Source organism: Cetorhinus maximus, chromosome 9 (assembly GCF_964194155.1).
Source record: "Cetorhinus maximus chromosome 9, sCetMax3.hap1.1, whole genome shotgun sequence".
Classification (NCBI taxonomy): Eukaryota; Metazoa; Chordata; class Chondrichthyes; order Lamniformes; family Cetorhinidae; genus Cetorhinus; species Cetorhinus maximus.
Window position 1 is genome coordinate 136,162,264 of NC_135887.1, and position 20,337 is coordinate 136,182,600.

At 39.7% G+C, this 20,337-nt stretch overlaps 1 protein-coding gene across 2 annotated transcripts in view; it reads right to left on the bottom strand.

Annotated features, from left to right (window-relative positions):
- Positions 1 to 20,337, bottom strand: part of alkbh3 (alkB homolog 3, alpha-ketoglutarate dependent dioxygenase) — a 73,140-nt gene that overhangs the window by 36,059 nt on the left and 16,744 nt on the right. For both annotated transcript variants that reach the window (XM_078549568.1, XM_078549567.1), the window contains exons 4-6: positions 13,054 to 13,088; positions 8,500 to 8,547; positions 424 to 527 (exon numbers count right to left, since the gene is read on the bottom strand). In XM_078549568.1, the coding sequence (XP_078405694.1) occupies positions 424 to 527; positions 8,500 to 8,547; positions 13,054 to 13,088 (187 nt within the window). The remainder of the gene's footprint in view (positions 1 to 423; positions 528 to 8,499; positions 8,548 to 13,053; positions 13,089 to 20,337) is intronic.

Here is a 20,337-nt window from a genome sequence, read left to right on the forward strand (position 1 = left end):
ATCTTCTCTCGTGGCACGGTGAGAGGCAAAAGCACTTCTTAGGTCCATTTGGATTTTTGGGGTAAACCTCAGGTGGCAAGGCAAGATGCCAAAGGTGTGAGATGACATACTGCAATAATGTTTGGAGGCTATGAATTCTAAGGGGGACTACTTTAAAGATTTACCTAGTTGAAGTTAGTTCTCCAGAGGAAGAAAAGTGAGAAATCACATCACTCACACTTCCTAGTGGCTGGTTATGAGTGGTTTAAACAGAAAGTTGGGCACAGGTCACTTGCAAGGTGAAAATAATTTGGAAAAAAAAAACAAGGAAACTGAACAAATGCCTATATTTTATAAATTTTGGAGCACAGACTTAAACTATAAATGTTTCTGTCACAAGTACAATATGCTAGAAAACTATGAAAATTCTGAAATGAAACAAACCCTCTCTGATGTTAGATTTTTGCTGCCACGGTATTTCCATATACAGCTGTTCAAACATCCAATCAGCTTCCTTTGAGTCAACAAAACCAGGTTTCAGATGTAATCTGAAAATGAAGAAAAAGCAAAAGGGAAAAAAAAATAGAATAAAGTAGTCGTTTGGTAGTACAGAACCTGAGTATTGCTGAAAAAAGACATTTTGTCGAAGCTTTTTGTCTTCCACTCATTACCACAAGGGTAATTTAGATATTCACTTGGGTTGTCATAGCCTCCAGGGCTATGGGCCAAGCACTGGGAAATGGGATTAGTGCAGTCAGACCTTTGTTGACCGGCACGGATACGATGGGCCGAATGGCCTCTTTCTGTACTGTAAACTGTCTATGAGTCTATGAAACAATTGCAAGAATGCCAATGTCAGGGCGAGCAACAACTTTATACTGTATGAGAAGAGAGTGCTGATTGGTTGGCAAGTGGACACTGATTGGTAGAGGCGTAACCACGGAGAATGCAACAATTAACGGTGACTGGCAGTTAACTGGCAGTGAACGGTGACTGTGACATCTTTTGGTTATCTCCTCCTATCACTGCTTGCTTGTCCCAACAACCAACCACCCCCCTTCTCCCCCCACCACCTTAAACCAGCTTATATTTCACCCCTCTCCTATTTGTACTTAGTTCTGTTGAAGGGTCATGAGGACTCGAAACGTCAACTGTGCTCTTCTCCGCCGATGCTGCCAGACCTGCTGAGTTTTTCCAGGTATTTTTTATTTTTTGTTTTGGATTTCCAGCATCTGCAGTTTTTTGTTTTTATCTCTGGTGACTGGCAGTTGACTGGCAGTGAACGGTGACTGGCAGTGAACGATGACTGACAGTTAATTTCAAACAATGCTTGGCAGTTAACTAATCAGTCACCATTAATTGGTGCATTCTTCAAGGCAACACCTCTACCAATCAATGGCCACTTGCCAACCAATCAGCACACTCTTCTCACACAATATAAAGTTGTTGCTTCCCCTGACATTGGTATTCTTGCGATTGTCCTGATGAGTGCAAGACAAAAAGCTTTGACAGAATAAAGTGGTGAAAACATTTCTCTGTTTGCCTGTAAAATCTAGGCATTTCATGATTCAATTTCCAGATACTTTTTTATTCATTCATGGGAAGTGGCTGCTGGCAGGACCAGCATTTATTGCCCATCTTTATTGCACTTGAGAAGGTAAGTGGTGACCCAGCTTCTTGAGTACAACTGAATGGCTTGCTAGGTCATTTCAGAGGGCAGTTTGGAGACAACCACATTGCTTTGGGTCTGAAATCACAAAGGCCAGACCAGGTAAGGGTAACAGATTTCCTTCTCTAAAGAACATTAGTTTCATGGTCATCATTACTGAGACTATTTATTCCACAGTAAACATTCATTTGACACAAAAATAAAAATACCTGGAAAAACTCAGCAGGTCTGACAGCATCTGCAGAGAGGAACATAGTTAACGTTTTGAGTCCGTATGACTCTCATTCATTTGAATGTTGGCATCCTACAATCCAATTTACTACAATCGGATTTATGGTGCAGCGTTTTCAATTTTTAGACTTTTGCTTTACATGAAGAGTGCAGCAATAAAGAAATAGGGCCAATTGTCCACCAACCCCCAGTCCAATCTGGGTATAATTAGCGTGGAACACACCAGAGGTGCAGTCAGCTAGGTCGAGGAACTGAGCACCCAAATTTGTTCAAATTCTGGGCAGGAATAGGTGCTCAGGAAATAGCTAGGTAAATGGCTTCAGCCACTGCCTCCAAATAAACCACATCACAAAAGGACAGGTGGTACAGTACTAAAAACTCTCTCTTGGCTTTATCTCTCTCTTGGTTTTATTCCCATGTTACATGAGATCACCACAATGCTGGTTGATCACTCTTCATATATATACCATCATTTTTGGGTTTGGCAGGTAGTTTTTAAATATTGTCTTCAACGTAAGGTGTAAAACGCAAGTAATACGTAGAGAAGTACCAAAACCATTTTTTATTCAAAAATAAAGACTTTTCTCCCTTAAGACAAATACCATCTAAATGGCAGCTCTGGAATCAATAGCACTGTTTTTCTGGGAGCAAGTTGCCCCTGAACTGTATCCAATGATTTTAAAGAAAGTTTAAGTGCAGAGGTCTCTAATATTCATTTTCATGAAATTTTCATTGCTGTGACCTCTTCAGAATGCTATTAAGTGCAGTGGGATAAGGGCCAAAATGGGAGGAATGGGTCAGCATCCATTTCTCCTCTGCATTGTACAAATTTTTGAAGCAGGGCAATGGGACATCAGCCCAATGGCGTACGTAGAAAAATTGTCAAACCGAATGGTTCAGAATGGAAAGCAAAGAGAAAGGTACTGATCACGGGAACATTGCAGCAGAACTACTACAAGGCACCACATAACAATCCAGGTAACACATCACATTTAAAGGTTGGTAGACTGCAGTGCATGAATATTTTGCAAAATAAATACATTTGCTGCTAAATTTCCAAAATAAAAGGTTTTGGTAATCATAACTTTGCTCATTGTGTGACCACTCAAAGCAGCAGTAAAGGGAGACAACAGTGTAGTGGTGATGTCACTGGACCAATAATCCAGAGAACCAGGTTCAAATCCCACCATAGCAGCTGGTGGAATTTGAATTCAATTAATAAAATCTGGAATTAAAATCTAGCCTCAGTAACGGTGACCATCATCAATTGTCGTAAAAACCCATCAGATTCACTAATGCTCTTTAGGAAAGGAAATCTGCCGCCCTTACCTGGTCTGGTGTACATGTGTCTTTTAACTGCCCTCTGAAATGGTCTAACAAGCCACTCAGTTCAAGGGCAATTAAGGATGGGCAACAAATGTTGGCCTTGCCAGAAACACCAAAGACTGAAAAAAGCAGCACGCTTCATCTTGGGAATGGTGCTTAAAAAGGAATATCAAGTTAAGTTTCTCCTGCAAGACTAAAGAAAACTTGAACTGTTGAAGCGGTTGACTCCAGCATTATGGCCGTGCAGTTACAGAATCTGAAACATCATAAAACAACTGCAGATTCATAGGTTAAGTAAAGGGTTGGTTTCTTTTAAATAGAAGTTTTCTAAAAACATATAGTCCCTTCAATTCGGTTAAATTACAACTGAAGAATCAAAGGACTATTTGTTGAGTAAGGATTTAATAATATCCAAGCAACCATCACTTTGCAAGAGAAATTCTACATCACCGTCACTGCTGCCAGTTTGGATATTCATGACAAAAAACACCCACTTTGATGGCTCATTGGATCAGTGAACTACCTAAAGTGGTACTGAACCATATGGACCTGGAAGTTGCAACATTTGATCCCGGGTCTGTGCAGATTTGTTAATCTCAAATCTAAATGGCAGTAAGGGTGCCCTTACAAGTACCTCTGAGCCAGAGAGCAAAAATGCTCACCACGCTTCCTACTCCTTTAGTGATTCTTGTTGAAAACATGTGTGTGTGTGTTTGTGTGTGTGTGTTTGTGTTTGTGTGTGTCATGAAGCTATTAAGGTATATATTATTGGAAATTATTTTCCTTTAAAAATAAAGGTTTGGTCTGTGGGTGTGTCTTAATTGCATTAAAGCAGCTAGTCTGGGTGTTTTGATGTTTACTAGTTTTGAGATGTAAGAGAGGTTGAATACAGTTGCATTTTGTTGAATAGAGCATTCAAGAAAGGGGGTGAAACCTGGCACCTAGCTAGCAAAAACCAAGCAATATGTTTATATTACTAATAAAATTGGTACAATGAAAGGGGTTTTATTGTTAGAAGAGGTGGAGTTCAAAGGGGCCGGTGATACAATAAGAATTTACATTCAATGAGCTGTGTTGGGTATAACAGACACCAGTTTTGTGTGTGCAGGGCAGAGTCAAGGTAAGATCAAAGCAGGTGTAAGCCTACAACTGTCTCCACAGGAACCAAAGTGAAAGGAACTGCATTTTGAATTTGTAAGGTGAAAATACTTTGTCTGATGTCTGCTGAAAGTCTATGGGTTGCTGTTGCCTTAATGGAAATTAGTTTGGGAATTTGTTAAAAGTTATGAGAGTATTAATTTGTAGCCATGTGTGTATATTTAACTTGTGTAAGTTAATAAATGTCTCATGTATTTTGATATAAAACCTCTCAATAACTGGTGGTCTGATTTCTGAATTTAGGGTCGCATCTCAAACATACAGAAATTAAAACATAGGTTATGACAGTTGTTTAAAGTTTCCCTCTGAGATTTTTAAATAACTCATCTTTTCCAACTGCTGTGTCATAACAATTGTGGGCTCTAGCAGGATAAAAATATTTCTAATTCATTGATTGGTTTGGAATTGGTGAATCTTAAGGCTATTAGTATGAGAAGCACTTTGAATTCAGGAGTTGGTGAGGTATTTTAGAAGTGATGAGACAGCAAGATGGTTTTGGCAATTGCTAAGACTTGTCTAGGAGTAAAAGAGATAGCTCTGATTGGGTTCGAGAAAATAACCAAAAGTAAGTTAACAGAGTTGGCAGATAAGTTAAAATTGGGATTACCTAAGGGTGCTAGGAAATCAGATGTAATCAAGCGTATAGCACAGCATCTACAGTTGGAAGTGAAACCTGACACTAGTGAGTCATAGCTGGAGGTAGTGAGACTTCAGTTACAAATGAAGGTTCTTGAATTTAAACAAGCAAAGGACAGATAAAACTTGAATTAGAAGCAAAGGACGGAGAAATGGCTTTTAAAAGGGGATTAGAAATTGTGAAGATAGAGAAGGAGGAAAGAAAGAGAGAGAGAGAGAGAGAGGGAGAGAGAATTCCAACCGAAAATGTTGGCAGTTAAAAAAGAGATGCCAGTAGGTGAGAAAGGATTTATCTCCAGAGTAGAACCCAGTGGGGAGATGTTTAAATTTGTTCAAGCTCTTCCAAAGTTTGAGGAAAAAGATATTGAAGCGTTCTTTATTTCATTTGAGAAGCTAGCTAAACAGATGAAATGGCCACAGGAAAATTGGACGTTATTGTTACAGTCTAAGTTGTTAGGTAAGGCGCATGAGGTATATGTTTCACTATCAGAAGAAATGTCGGTGAATTATGAAGTGGTGAAAAAGGCTATTTTGAGTGCATAAGAGTTGGCTCCTGAAGCATACAGGCAGAAATTTAGGAATATGAGAAAACAGCATGGGCAAACTTATATTGAGTTTGAAAGAGTAAAACAAAGTAATTTTGACCAGTGGATACGGGCATTAAAAATAGAACCAACCTATGCAGCTCTTAGGGAAGTAATTCTTTTGGAAGAATTTAAAGATTCAATCACTTCGGTAGTGAGAACTCACGTGGAGGAACAAAGGGTTGATTCTGTAAGACAAGCAGCAGAGATAGCTGATGATTATGAGTTAGTTCATAGATCTAAACATTTTTTTTGTCACCCTTTCAAATTGGAAAAGGATAAAAAGTGGGAAGGTGAAAGGAAGGGGATAGTCAGGTAAGAGGAGTATCTGGAAGTTCCCGAAAGTTTTTTCTCAGCATAAAAAGGTGCTGAAGGTAGAAGTGACATTTGAAAATTGAGATGTTTTCATTGTAATAAAGTGGGGCACACGAAGTCAGTGTGTTGGAGATTGCAGGAAAAACCTGATGGAACTGTTATGGTACAGCGAAGCTCTGAAAGTAAAAGTACTGTCGGTTCTGAGGTTCAGGCACAGGAGAAACCAGTAGTTTGTATACAGGTGAAACAGGGAGATTCAGTGATAGGTGAAGAAGTGGGAATGTGTTCACAGTTTACTCAAGAGAATTCTGAGGAGCAGGTTGCAGAAATGTTTAAAGACTTTGTGTGTGAAGGGAAAGTCTTTCCATGTGTATAGGGTGGAATAGGTAAAGATGTTAAAATTTTAAGAGACACAGGGGCTAGTCAATCCTTAATGATGTGGGATAGTGATTTTTGCTGTTCAAAGGGGGAATTCCAGGACTCTGAAATTGATTTTCCTTTAATCAAATTGGATAATGAGAGGGTGCTTGAAAATTTAAATGAAATATTGAGTTACCTTCCAAGCAATTGTCAAAGTAATTTGGAAAAGCTATTGCAGTCACACAAACCTATTTGTGGAAATAAATTGGGAAAGACACATTTAGCTATACATGATGTATGTATGGAAATATCAACTTCAATAAGGCAATAACCTCACAGATTAAATCCGGTAAAGTTATCACAAGCACAATAAGAAATTGGTTTCATGCTTCAAAATGATATCATTGCGTCTAGTCGCAGTAACTGGAGTTTATCTATTGTGCTGGTACCGAAACCAGATGGAACACAAAGACTGTGTTTGGACTTTCGAAAGGTGAATGCGGTGACAAAAGCAGATTCATATCTCATACCACGGTTGGAAGCTTGCATTGAGAAAGTAGCACAATTGAAATTTATCACAAAGATTGACATACTAAAAGAATATTGGCAGGTACCGTTGTCGGAGAGAGCAAAGGAGATGTTGGCTTTTGTAACACCAAGTGGACTATATCAGTTTAAAGTCACGCCATTTGGTATGAAGAATGCACCTGAAACATTTCGAAAACTGACAAAGAAGTTGCAGGTCTTAGCAATTGTGCTGTTTGTATTGATGATCTAATTATTTTCAGTCAGACGTGGGGGCAGCATTTACAGCATCTGGAAGAATTATTTACTCGACTACGAGAAGCTAATTTGGTGATGAACTTGGCTAGAAGTGAATTTGCAAAAGCGCAAGTTAAGCATCTAGACCATATGATGCGAAAGTCAAGGCTATCGTGGATTTCCCAGTGCCTACAACAAAACAAGAAGTTTTGAGATTTCTGGGCATGAGTGGGTTTTACTGGAAATTTGTCCCAAATTTTAACCAAGTGGTTGCTCCACTGACAACTATTAAAAAAGAACAATGAGTTTCAATGGGCACTGGAGTGTCAGAAGTCATTCAATAGTTTGAAAACTGTATTAACTACAACACCAGTTTTGGCAGTACCCAATTACGCCAAGCAATTCAAGTTGGCCATTGCCGCAAGCGATATAGGCATTGGGGCTGTATTGTTACAAGAAGATGACACTGGAATTGAAAAACCGATAGGGTATTTTTCGCAGAAGCTGAATGTACAACAGAGAAGATATTCAATGATTGAAAAAGAGACTTTGGGCTTGGTGTTAGCATTGCAGCATTTTGAAATTTATGTCGCAAACAATACATCAGAAACAATTGTTTATACAGACCATAATCCTTTGACGTTTTTGGGCAAATTGAGACAGAAGTGCAAGGCTTTTCAGATGAAGTCTATTATTACAATCATTTAATCTACGGATTATGCATATTGCTGGAGGAGAAAATTGTGTTCACAGATACGTTATCAAGGGTTTGAAGCTTAAAGGAAATTTGGACATTTTTTAAAAAAAAACCTGGACACTGAACTGGAGCGATTCCTGTTGATAACAAGGACTTGTGTATATATATTATGTTAGTGCATGCATCTGGTAATGTAACAGTGTAATAAGTGTAGGAGATAGTGTGAGATAGGTTATTACAAAACGAAGCCGTCTTTTAGAATTATGACGGTTCATTTTTCGATAGGGAGGGGGATGTCATGAAGCTATTAAAACCTCTTGAGAACTGGTGGTCTGATTCCTGAATTTAGGGCTGCGTCTCAAACATACAGAAATAAAAATATAGGTTATGACAGTTGTTTAAAGTTTCCCTCTGCAATTTTTAAATAACTCAGCTTTATCAACTGCTGTGTCATAACAGTGTGTGTGGAGAAGGATTTAACATGACTGTGATACTTCAGCTTTGAGCAATCACTGATTAGACTTTCTCATGAGGCAATAAAGCATAAAGTATCCGTGGGCTCCCAGTAACTCTGGAATTACATCTTAACTTGAGGCAGCACCTTTCAGAAGACGCAGGGGAAAAAAAACATTCACTTAAATTTTAATTTTCGCGATTCAGCATTTAAATCACTAATTCCAGGTGCTCATTTTACAAAACTGTTACTCACAAAGAAAATGTACAAAGATAAGCAAATCTCCAAAATCTACACAGACATGAGAAGAAAAAGCTTCATTTCTTACCTGGAAACTCCTGTTGGACCATTACTGATTTCATAAAAACCTTCTTTGCTAGAGAACAAAGAAAAATTTGTTTTAATATCTGAGGAGGAAATCTACAAGAATGGTTGGATACAATACAGAAAATGGCATTGAATGCATAATTTGGAAACATCACCACTACTAATAATGTCATCTGTTTTCAGTCATTTAGTTGAAATGCTATTAATCTTTCCCCTTATTATTCTGCTCCTTGCTCTATTCTATAGCTGGGAAGATTTGACAGTCACCCATAGTCCATCTCTTGCCAATATCAATCTGTAAATAACCAATAATAGATGTGTAAATAACAAAATTGAAGTCAGTACTACAAGTGGTCTTCATATTAATCTATGCAATTGACAGCATAATTTTTCAATACTTTTGCTTTTGTTGTCTTATCTCCTCTTGCCTTCTACATCCCAATGTTTGATTTCCTCTTTTGGTCAAAGCAGGACAGTTAAAACAGTAGGCTTTTCCACATCCATTAGTAACACAATTCCGTTGGTTCAGCACTGGCAGCATAAGGAGTGAGAAAAACCAAAGAGGGCTGTTTCAAAAGCATTCGTTTTAAGTTAAAATTAATTGCATCCCCTTTTCTGAAAAAGATTACCTGGGATGCAGGGGGCGCGGTGTGGGATCATTATTTCATTAATGGGTGGGAGGGTTATTTCTGAAATTCCTTATATGGTTGGAACTGCACTACTTGAGGGGGTGAGGGAATTTGGACTGTATTACTTAGTAGCCCTAAGAACAGCATTAACTGAGAGAAGTTCAAATTGGAGTGGGCAGGGAGATTTATTAACTACCCTACTGGGACTGATGGGAGTATTGGATAAGGAACTGCATTAGTTAGGAGACGTTCAAATGCCTTATCTGTAGTTAGGCTTGCAAGTGGACAGAATGCCAGTACTTGGATTGCAACATTAGCCTTAACTCAGTGGTGGAATGTTCATCTCTAAGTCAGTAAATTGTGAGTTCAAGCTCAGGTCCAGAGTTTCAGTAGATAATCTAAACTGACACTGCAGTGCACTATGATTTGATGCTGAACTTGCTTCTTTGGGTAAATGACCTTTATTGTTTTACATCCAGGGTAGTTTTAAATGATATTTGTTTTGCTATTTTCACCATGTTTGTTTTTGGAGTGCTCTGTTTGGGGTGCAATGATCAGCAAAATACAGAGAGAATAAAGGGCAACAAAGGACTCATGACTGCATGAGTGAACAAGTGGCAAATTAACAGGGGAAAGATTGACGCAGAACTGATCTGAACATAATAGGCTTTCCAGCAGAGTTGTAGTCCATGAAATAAAAGGGAGAGTGGCAGCATGGATACAAAGTTGGTTATGTGACAGAAAATAGAGAGTTGTAGTGAACAGTTGTTTTTCGAACTGGAGGAAGGTATAAGTGGGACTCCCCAGGGGTCATTACTAGGGCCACTGTTTTTCTTGATATATATTCGTAACCTAGATTTGGTTGAGGGCTGTTTACTTCAGTTGGCTAGATGGTTACTGCCTGGGTCAGATAAACGCCAGCAGCGCAGGTTCGGTTCCTTTCCTGACTCTGGTAAACTTGGGACCTGTCTCCTCTCCCTGTCCCTAAGAGTGGAAGGCAACAGCAAGCCACCACTGACAAAAACTGCCAAGATAAGCGGCTCAGGATGAAGTATCAGTGGATAATGAGCCAAGGACCTGCCTTTGGACAGAGCACACGTGGGATGGAATGCAGATTTGTGTGTACAGATGACAATTTCAAAATTTGCAGATGACATAAAAACTGGAAGTATAGAGAGTTTTAAAGGACGATAGTGACATACTGGATTTGTGTGTCTCAAGTCTAAGTGTCCTCAAAGTTTCCAACCTTTACATTAATTGCCCACTTAAGGGTCTCAATTTATGGCAGGGTGAGACGGCAATCCAATGGCCTCTCCACCACGAACTTAATGGGGCAGAGACAGGAAAGCAACAGGGTCCCACCCACCACCCAATTAAATGCCCCACTGCCACCAAACTCACCACGGGGGATGGGGGGGGGGGGGGTATTAAATGTTTTAAATGTTTCCTTGTATAGTGTTATAGAGTTGATTTTCTAGGAGTTTGATTTTCAAACTCTATAACTAAAGAAGAACTCCTTACTAGAGGTACCCATGTTACAAACTGATTGGTTTACACAGATTATGTGATCTTACAACACAAAATTCTTAAAGCTACAGTCCTACGTTTATCAAAACTATAATTACTACATTCCTCCCCCTTTTCTGTACATTTTGCATTTACAAGGATATTTAACTCATGACATTACACAGGTCATGAAATTATAAGTTCAATCTTTCAAGTGGTTTCCTGATCCGTGGAATGTCATAGCTCCTGAAACCTTTGCAGGAGCCACATTCTCTGGAACCACATTAACTTCAGGTACCTCATTAGGCACAGGCAGTTCAGTGTCATCCACTCCGACAGAAACATCTGGCATGTCTATCATTGATTGTACAACTTAAACGGGAACCACAGGTTCAGCAATGGTTACAGGTGGAACATCATTTTGTTGGGGTATCTCCCTTCTTCTTAAATGATCCACATGCTTGTGGGTGATCCGGCCCTCCACTTCCACGTGGTACCACAAACGTCCGGTCACAGAGCTTACTTTACCAGGTAACCACTTCGGTCCTCCACCAAAATTCCTTACACATACTGTTTCACCAACAGTAAATTCTTGCTCACGACTATGCAAATCATAAGTCGCTTTTTGGTTCCCTTGACTTTTTTCCACCTTCCCCTCCAAATTGGGAAGCATTAGTCTTATTCGAAGACGACGCTTCATCAGTAACTCTGCAAGTGTTGCACCTGTAGTAGTGTTCTGTAGTGAAATAGGAAACGAGTAAGTTTAATTTCCAACGATACACCTGTTAATTTTTTTCATTGTCTTTTCAGAACCTTCTTTCTTTTTGTCTTCTTTCTGTCAGAGTTTAGTCCCATCCTTCATCTTGTTTTCACAGTCGGCCAGACTTCTCTCAGGTGAAATCTCAACTTGTCTTAGTTCAGTAGTTGAGCTACCCATTACTTCATTATTTGCTCGCATCTTGGAAAGTTCTACCACTTTTCCTTTCAAAGCCTCTTTAGCTTGGGTTGAAAATGTCCCTTAACGAGGTCTACCAATTCACTGAAGGTCTTCAAATCGGGGGCACTGGGGGCCGTCAAGCTTCAAATTAGAGTGTAGGTCTTGCTCAAACAAATACTTAGGAGAATTGCTCTCCTCTTTTCCTCCCCCATGATTTCGTTGGCTTGAAAGTAGAACCCGAGACGTTCTATATGTTGAGACTGTGGCTGGCTCAAAGGGGTCAATTCTGTCAAACCAAGGCATCTCAAATGAGTATATCTTCCTTTCTTTTAATCATCTTAAATACTCACAATCGCTGGGCAAAGGACAGCTCCGGATCTGATTTATCCTCATCGCCAGTTTGTTATAGAGTTGATTTTCCAGGCAATTTTTCTTGGTGGAAACATTGAACTTTATTTATAAGGCAGCAGCAGCAACTACGTGCATGCATCAAGCCCTATAACTAAAGAAGAACTCCCTCCTAGAGGTTCCCCGAGCTACAAACTGATTGGTTTACACAGATCATGTGATCTTACAACAGAGAATTATTCTTAAAGCTACAGCATACATTTATCAAAACTATACTTACTACATATAGTGAGGATTCTCACAGTTTCAGAGTTTCCCCGACTGATTTTTTATTTAGTAACTGCATTCAAGTGATTACTTGTCAGTCAAGTTAGTCACAAAAATGCAGCAATGAATCAGGAAATCATTGCCTACCCAGGACATCTCAAACCATCCTGAAGAAATATAAACTGCCTATATGAAATCTGAAATGATATACACAGATGGAATAAAATTCCTTTATTATAGCATCTTTCATATCATGAATATATGCACAGGACTAAAATTTAGACCAAAAGTTAGTACGAGCCCACATAAAAAAAGGATTAACCTTGATGCATGAGATAACCTAGTAGTATGTAATCTATCTATTTAAATTGCAGTTCAGATATGTGTTTCCATGGAAACATAGAAGACTTGAAGGGGAAACTAGTGTTTATTAGAAAAAAAAATCACTGCAGTTGTTCCATAACCAGCAAAATCAACTTGGATTTCAGCTGATGTCACAAGCTACGGTTTGAGCAGTTTATAACTGACGTGTGAGCCCTGAGTTTGCTACCAGTTTTGGTTATTTTCTCTGCAAATTAGAATTTGGTACCTGTAATGTGTCTGTTATTTCCCCTATGGGAAAGAAGTGGTGACACTGATTCTACAGCAAAGGCTGAGGACTTAGCCTTTTGGGAACTGGACAGCAAACTGCTGATACAGCAAGACGTGGTGTTTTAGGTCTTCTCTGAACAGTTTGCATTCATCACTATTGCAGCATGAACAAAAGATCATAGCTTATAGTATTCTGCATCAGTATGAGAAACATTACAGTGCAGGACCTTAAGTCTTTTCGCCAAGAGTGATACAGAATAGCATTTTATGTACTTACTCAATGATCCTTTCTTCTGGAATTCTACGCTGAACCTAACGAGGAAACAAATTACACAAGAGAATGAAGACACTGCTCATTTGATTAAAAGAAAAATTCAAATCATTGCTTAACACTAGTTCAATCAGGAAAGACCTTTTCCACAAAGACAATGCCTCACAAATCCTTTCCAGATATTAAAATGCACATTCATGCTTGTTACTCCACGACTATAATTGTCTGGTAATGGCAGTAGATAAAATCCATTTTTGGCTGGGTAGGAAGAGGTGAGAGGCTAGGCTGCCAATCATGTGAGACTAAATCAGACTGTTCATAACCTCTGTGTCATATTAGATCCTGAGATGAGCTTTCAACCGCGCCGTCACTAAGGCTATCTATTTCCACTCCTGTAACAAATCCCAACTCTGTCCCTGCCTCAGTTCTTCTGCTGTTCAAACCCTCACCTCCAGATTTGACTATTCTAACACACCTGTCCAGCCTCCCACGTTCTACCCTCGGTAAATTGAGGCCATCCAAAACTCTGTTGCCCGTATCCCAAGTCGAACCAAATCCATTCATCCAACACCACAGTGCTCGCTGGCTTACACTGGCTCCTGGTTAAATAATGCCTGGATTTTTAAATTATCACCTTTGTTTTAAAAAAATTCCTGGAAGGACTTGGCTCCTCCCTATCTCTAGAATTTCCTCCAGCCCTACAATCCTCTGAGATATCTGCGCTCCTCTAATTCCTACCTCTTGACCGTGTCCAGTTTTAAGTGCTCCATCATTGGTGGCCATACTTCAACTGCCTAGGTTCTAAACTGTGTAATTTCATCTCTAAATAGCTCCCCCTCTCTACTTTGCTTTTCTTGTTTAGGAAATTCCTTAAAACCTACCTCTTATGTCAAGCTTTTGGTCATCTGCCGACATCTCCTAAGGTAGCTCAGTGTCATATTTACATATGAACATACAAAGTAGGAGCAGGAGCCTGGCTCTCCAATTTGATAAGATCATGGCTAATCTGATTGTGGCCTCAACACTACTTTCCTATCTACAACCCCATAACCCCTGCCCCCCCCCCCATAATTGACTCCCTTGTTAAACAAAGATCTATCTGAACCCATGTCCCTAGAGCATTAGCCTGGGCCTCTGGATTACTAGTCCAGTGACATTACCACTACGACACCATCTCCCCTTAGGAGGTTCACCAGGAAGTTGCCTGGGCTGGAGCGTTTCACCTATGAAGAGAGACTGGAAAGGCTAGCGCTTTTTTTCCTTAGAGCAGAGGAGGCTGAGGGGGGAGCTGATAGAGGTATACAAAATTATGAGGGGCATAGATAGGGTAGATAGGAAGAAACTTTTCCCTAGTGGAGGTGTCAATTACCAGGGGGCATAGATTTAAGGTAAGGGGCAGGAGGTTTAGAGGGGATTTGAGGAAAAGATTTTCACCCAGAGAGTGGTTGGAATCTGGTTGGAACACACTGCCTGAGGGGGTGGTAGAGGCAGGAGTCCTCACAACATTTAAGAAGTATTTAGATGAGCATTTGCAACGCCATAGCATACAGGGCTACGGGCCAAGTGCTGGAAAATGAGATTAGAATAGATAGGTGCTTGCTAGCTGGTATGGACACAATGGGCCGAGGGGTCTGTTTCTGTGCTGTATATCTCTATGACTCTATCTAACTCAGCCTTAAAAATATTCAATGACCCTGTTCTCTGGGGAAAAGAATTCCGCATACTAACGACCCAGTGAGAGAAAAAAAATTCCACATCTCCATCTTAAATAGGAGACCACTTATTTTTAAACTATGATCCCCTAGTTCTAATATCCCCCACGAGGGGAAACATCCTCTTGGCATCCATTCTGTCAAGTCCCCTCAGGCTCAATGTTTCAATAAGATCACCTCTTATTCTTCTAAACTCCAATGGATGCAGGCCCAACTTGTCCAACCTTTCCTTACAAGATTACCCCTTCATCCCAGGAATCAGTCGAGTGAACCTTCTCTGAACTGCTCCTAATGCAATTATATTCTTCATATTTTACTTTATTATGCTTCTGTGAAGCACCTTGGGATATTTTATTATATTGAAGGTGCTATATAAATACATAGTTGCTGTTGTCTTCACCAGGAGTGAAATGGGCCAATAGTGAATCTGCAGTAATGCAATAAGTCAATGGAAAAGATAGTTGGGTATGGTATAAAGTAAGTTGCTGATTTGTCACAATCACATTCCTCACTACTGGTGAACACCAATTTTATTCCTCATCTTTTTAACAGCAAAGAAACCATTTATGAATGTTTAAAAAGAAACAAGAGAATTTAACATTCATAGACTAATCACTTTTTTAAAAAAAGTTTCTGTAAAGTTTAGAAGTTAACAATAATTTGTATTTATACAGCGTCTTTAATGTAGTAAAACACTAAAGTTGTTTCACAGGAACTTCATCATACAAAATTTGACACTGAACCACCTGAGGAGATATTAGGGCAGATGACCAACTGCTTGATTCAAGAGCTAAGTTTTAAGGGGTGTCTTAAGGAAGAAAAAGAAGAGGGTTAAAGGTTTAAGGAGGGAATTTCAGAGCACAGGAGCCTTGGCAGCTGAAGATACAGCCACCAATGGTGGCTTATAATCGTGGATGCTTAAAAAGCCAGAATTGGAGGAGTGCAGACATCTTGAAGTGCTGTAGGGTTGGAGGTAATAATATGAAAACATACTATTGTAAGTGCTAAAACAAAACAGTCTCTTACAACTAACATTTAAATGATTTTCTGCATTGATTCTGAACAAATGATTACTGGGAATAAGGTAACTTGCTAAATAGTTATTATAATTGCAAATGATACAGGTTAAACAGTCTTGGCCAATTCCTTAGGATAGTACAGGATAAAGCCTTAAAATAGATTTAACCTGTATTTGATACAAAATAGTTTATCTCAGAAAAGCTAACTTTACAATTGGATCTGCTACCGTGACATTATTTTACGTAGAATTACATATTATAGCACAGAAACAGGCTAGTCGGCCCAACTTGTCCATACTTATGTTGATGCTCCACTGAGGCTCCAGTAATCGTTCCTCATCTAACTCTATCAGCATAATCCTCCATTCCCATCACCCTGATATGCTTAAAAAAGCTTCCCCTTAAATGCATCTATACTATTTGTCTCAACTGCTCCCAGTGGTAATGAGTTCCACATTCTTATCACCTTCTGTGCAAAGAGGTTTCTTCTGAATTGCCCATTTGTTTTCTTAGTGTTTTCTTGTGTTGATGGCCTGTCACTTTGCTCTGCCCCAAAACTGGAAACACCCTGTCTGTCTTTTCTCTATCAAAAGCCTTCAGAAATTTAAAGATCTCTATTAGGTGACCTCCTCAACATTCTCTTTCCAAGAGAAAAGGGACTCGATCTGTCCATCCTTTCCTGATAGACATAATTTCTCAATTCATCCTTGTAAATCGTTTTGCACTCTTTTCCGTACCTCCATATCTTTTTTATAATCTGATGACCAAAACTGTATACACAGCACTCCAAATATGGTCTCACCAAAGTTTGATACAAGTTTAGCATAACTTATCTACTTTTCAATTTTGTCCCTCTAGAAATACAAGCTAGTGCTTGATCTGCATGTGTTATGACTTGTGTTGTAACTTTTACTGATTTATGAATTTGTACTCCCTGGTCCCTTTGCTTCTCAATCCCATTTAGATTCTTATTTTCCAGTTAATATGTGACCTCCTTATTTTTCTTACCAAAACATAATACCTCATATTTATCTATGTTGCAATTCTTTTGCCAAGTATATACCTATTTCTTGTAATTTGTTGCAGTCCTTCTCAGCATTGAGCATCAATCCCAATTTGGTGTCATCCATAAATTCAGAAATTGTGTTTCTGATTCCAAAGTCTGATTTTTTAAAAAAATTCTTTCAAGGGATGTGGGCGTTGCTGGCAAGGCCAATGTTGCGCATTCCTAATTGCCCTTGAGAAGCTGGTGGTGAGCCATCTTTTTGAACTGCTGTAGCCCAACTGGTGAAGGTACATCCTCAGAGCTGTTAGGAAGGAAGTTCTGGGATTTTAACCCAGTGAAGTAACAGCAATGTAGTTCCAAGTCAGGATTGGAGAAAAACATGCTGATGGTGGTGAATTGTGAATAACCGTGGTTCCAGGACTTGTGAGACCCCGCTTCCCACCTTCTGCCACTGCAAATAGCTACCCTTTACTCCCACTCTCTAGTTTTTTGCCTTGCAGCCAGCCGTCTATCTATTCTGCTACTTGTCCCCTGACTCTGCAAGCTCTGACCTTATTCGTTAGTCTATTGCGTGGATTTATCTGTCGTCTAGATCTGCGGCAGGTGATGAGAGGAAACTCTTACTTAACCTTGTCCTCACCAATCTACCTGTTGCAGATGCACCTGTCCGCAGCAGTATTTGTAGAAGTAACCAATGCACAGTCCTTTTGGAGACAAAGTCTCGTCTTCACACAGAGGACACACTCCAATGTTTTGTGTGGCACTAACACCATGTTAAATGGGATAGATACAGAACAGATCTAGTAGCTCAAAACTTGGTATCCAAGGGGCACTCTGGGGCAACAACAGCAGAATTATATTCAGTCACAATCTGTAACTTCATGGTCTGACATACCCCTCACCCTACCATTACCATCAAGCCTGGGGACTAACCGAGGAGTGCAGGAGAGCATTGCAGCAGCAGCAGGAGCCATATCTAAAACTGAGGTGTGAACCTGGCAAAGCTACATCACAGACCAAAGCTAAGTGATCCTACAACCAACGCGCCAGAAAAAAAAACTCTGCAGTCCTGCCACATCCAATCATGAATAGTGGTGGACAATTAAACAACTAAACGGAGGATGAGGCTCCACAAACAGCTCCATCCTCAGTGATGGAGGAGCCAGGTATGTCAGTGACAAAAGACAAATCTTCAGCCAGAAATGCCAAGTGGATGATCCATCTTGGCATCCTTCTGATGTCCCCAGCATCACAGGTGCCAGACTTCAGGAAGATGGTCGTGGTTGTGGAAGGCCAATTATCTCAGCCTCAGGATATTGCCGCAGGAGATTTTTTTATGCTAGTGTCCGAGACCCAAACATCTTTAGCTACTTCGTCAATGAACCTCCCTTCATCATAAAGTCAAAATGGAAATGTTGCAGTGTCCAGTACCATTCATAACTCCTCAGATACTGAAGCAGACTGTGCCCACATGCAGCAAGATCTGAACAACATTAAAACTTGGGCTGATAAGTGTCAAGTAATATTTGTGCCACGCAAATTCTAGGCAATGACCATCTCCAACAAGTGTTATGGAAATTTTCTCATTTCCCTTTGTTATGACACAGCGGATGGTAAATGCTGAGCTGCTCAAATCTCAGAGGGAAACTTGAAACAGCTGCCACAACTGTTTTGCAATTTGTATTTTATTTTGCCTTGAATTCAGTATAAGTCCACCGAGATTTAGAGGTTCTTTTTACAAAACTAAATTAAACATTTATTAATAAAAGAAAAGATTTTTTTAGCACATACATAGGTCTACAAATTACTGCTATAATAACTCCTAGATCCCCCTAATTAATCTGGCTCCCAGTTACACCTCCATTAAGGCAACAGTAAAACAAAATATAAGCTTAACAAACCCAGGCAAAGCACAATACACTGGACAGTGATATCCAAAGTGAGTTTTCTTAGCTTTGGTTGCTGTAGACATAGACTTGATGCATAAAGACTGGAGGCTTTTCACATTTGTGTTAGATCTTAGAATGCCTTACGCCTTACACATAACCTCACCTCCTTTATATATGTTTCTCTCTTTTTAATGTAAATTCCAATGTTCCCATATGTCTTTGTAACTTTACTTTCTCATAATATAAATCTTTCATAGTGCAAATTTTTATCAGTCACCTTTGGGAAAAATAAACACACTGTTTGGCTTAGCTTCTTCTTGCTATGTGTAACATCTTACCATCTCTTTGAAATTCAAACTAACCTAATTTACCTAAAAATGCAAATGTTCCTCACACCTCATATTCTAAAACTTCAGCCATGTTTATGCATTTAGCATTTCAAACCTAGCTTCCCTTTTGATAGCTCAAAAGCTGCAGACCAGCTGTCTCCCCGCCCCCCACACATCCAGAGAGAAACTAAACCAAACCTCACTATTAACCTACCTTTACAATAAATCACAATAATATTGTGAAAATTATTAAATTTTCATGACAGCTTTCACTTTATCTTCCTAACTTCTCCATTCCTAATTTTTCCCTCTTTCTCTTACTCCTTCCAATTCAAGTTTTGACTTTTCTTGTTCTAATTCTCTGTCACTATTTCTTTCTAATTTCACCCTCTCTTTTCTAATTCAATTTTTGCTAATTCAACCTAACATTAGAAGAATCAACATTTTTTTTCCTTAAGCTTCAAGTGATGAACCAATTCTTCAACAATCTCTGCTTTCTTGGCTCCTGATTTCAAGTGAACCCCTAATTCCTCTATGGACAGCCTTCAAATTATCCTTTGTTAACAGTTCTAAGGTGTTAACAGTCAAGTTCCCTATGTGGGAGGTAGGATTAGTAAGTTTGTGGATGACACAAAGATTTGCCGGGTGGTTAACAGTGAGGTTGAGTGTTTTGGGTTGCAGGAAGATATAGACGGGATGGTCAAATGGGCAGATAAGTGGCAGATGGAATTTAACCCTGAAAAGTGTGAGGTGATACACTTTGGAAGGAGTAATTTGACAAGGAAGTATTCAATGAACAGCATGACACAAGGAAGTTCTGAGGAACAAAGGGACCTTGGCATGTGTGTCCATAGATCTCTGAAGGCAGAGGGGCATGTTAGTGGGGTGGTGAAAAAGGCATATGGGACACTTGCCTTTATCAATTGAGCCATAGATTACAAAAGTAGGGAGGTCATGTTGGAGTTGTATAGAACCTTGGTGAGGCCACAGCTGGAGTACTGTGTGCAGTTCTGGTCGCCACATTATAGGAAGGATGTGATTGCACTGGAGGGGGTGCAGAGAAGATTCACCAGGATGTTGCCTGGGATAAAACATTTAAATTATGAAGAGAGGTTGGATAAACTTGGGTTGTTTTCGTTGGAGCAGAGAAGACTGAGGGGCGACCTGATTGAGGTGTACAAAATTGAGGGGCATGGACAGGGTGAATAGGGAGCAGCTGTTCCCCTTAGTTGAAGGGTCAGTCACAAGGGGGCATAAGTTCAAGGTGAGGGGCAGGAAGTTTAGGGGATGTGAGGAAAAACTTTTTTACCCAGAGGGTGGTGACGGTCTGGAATG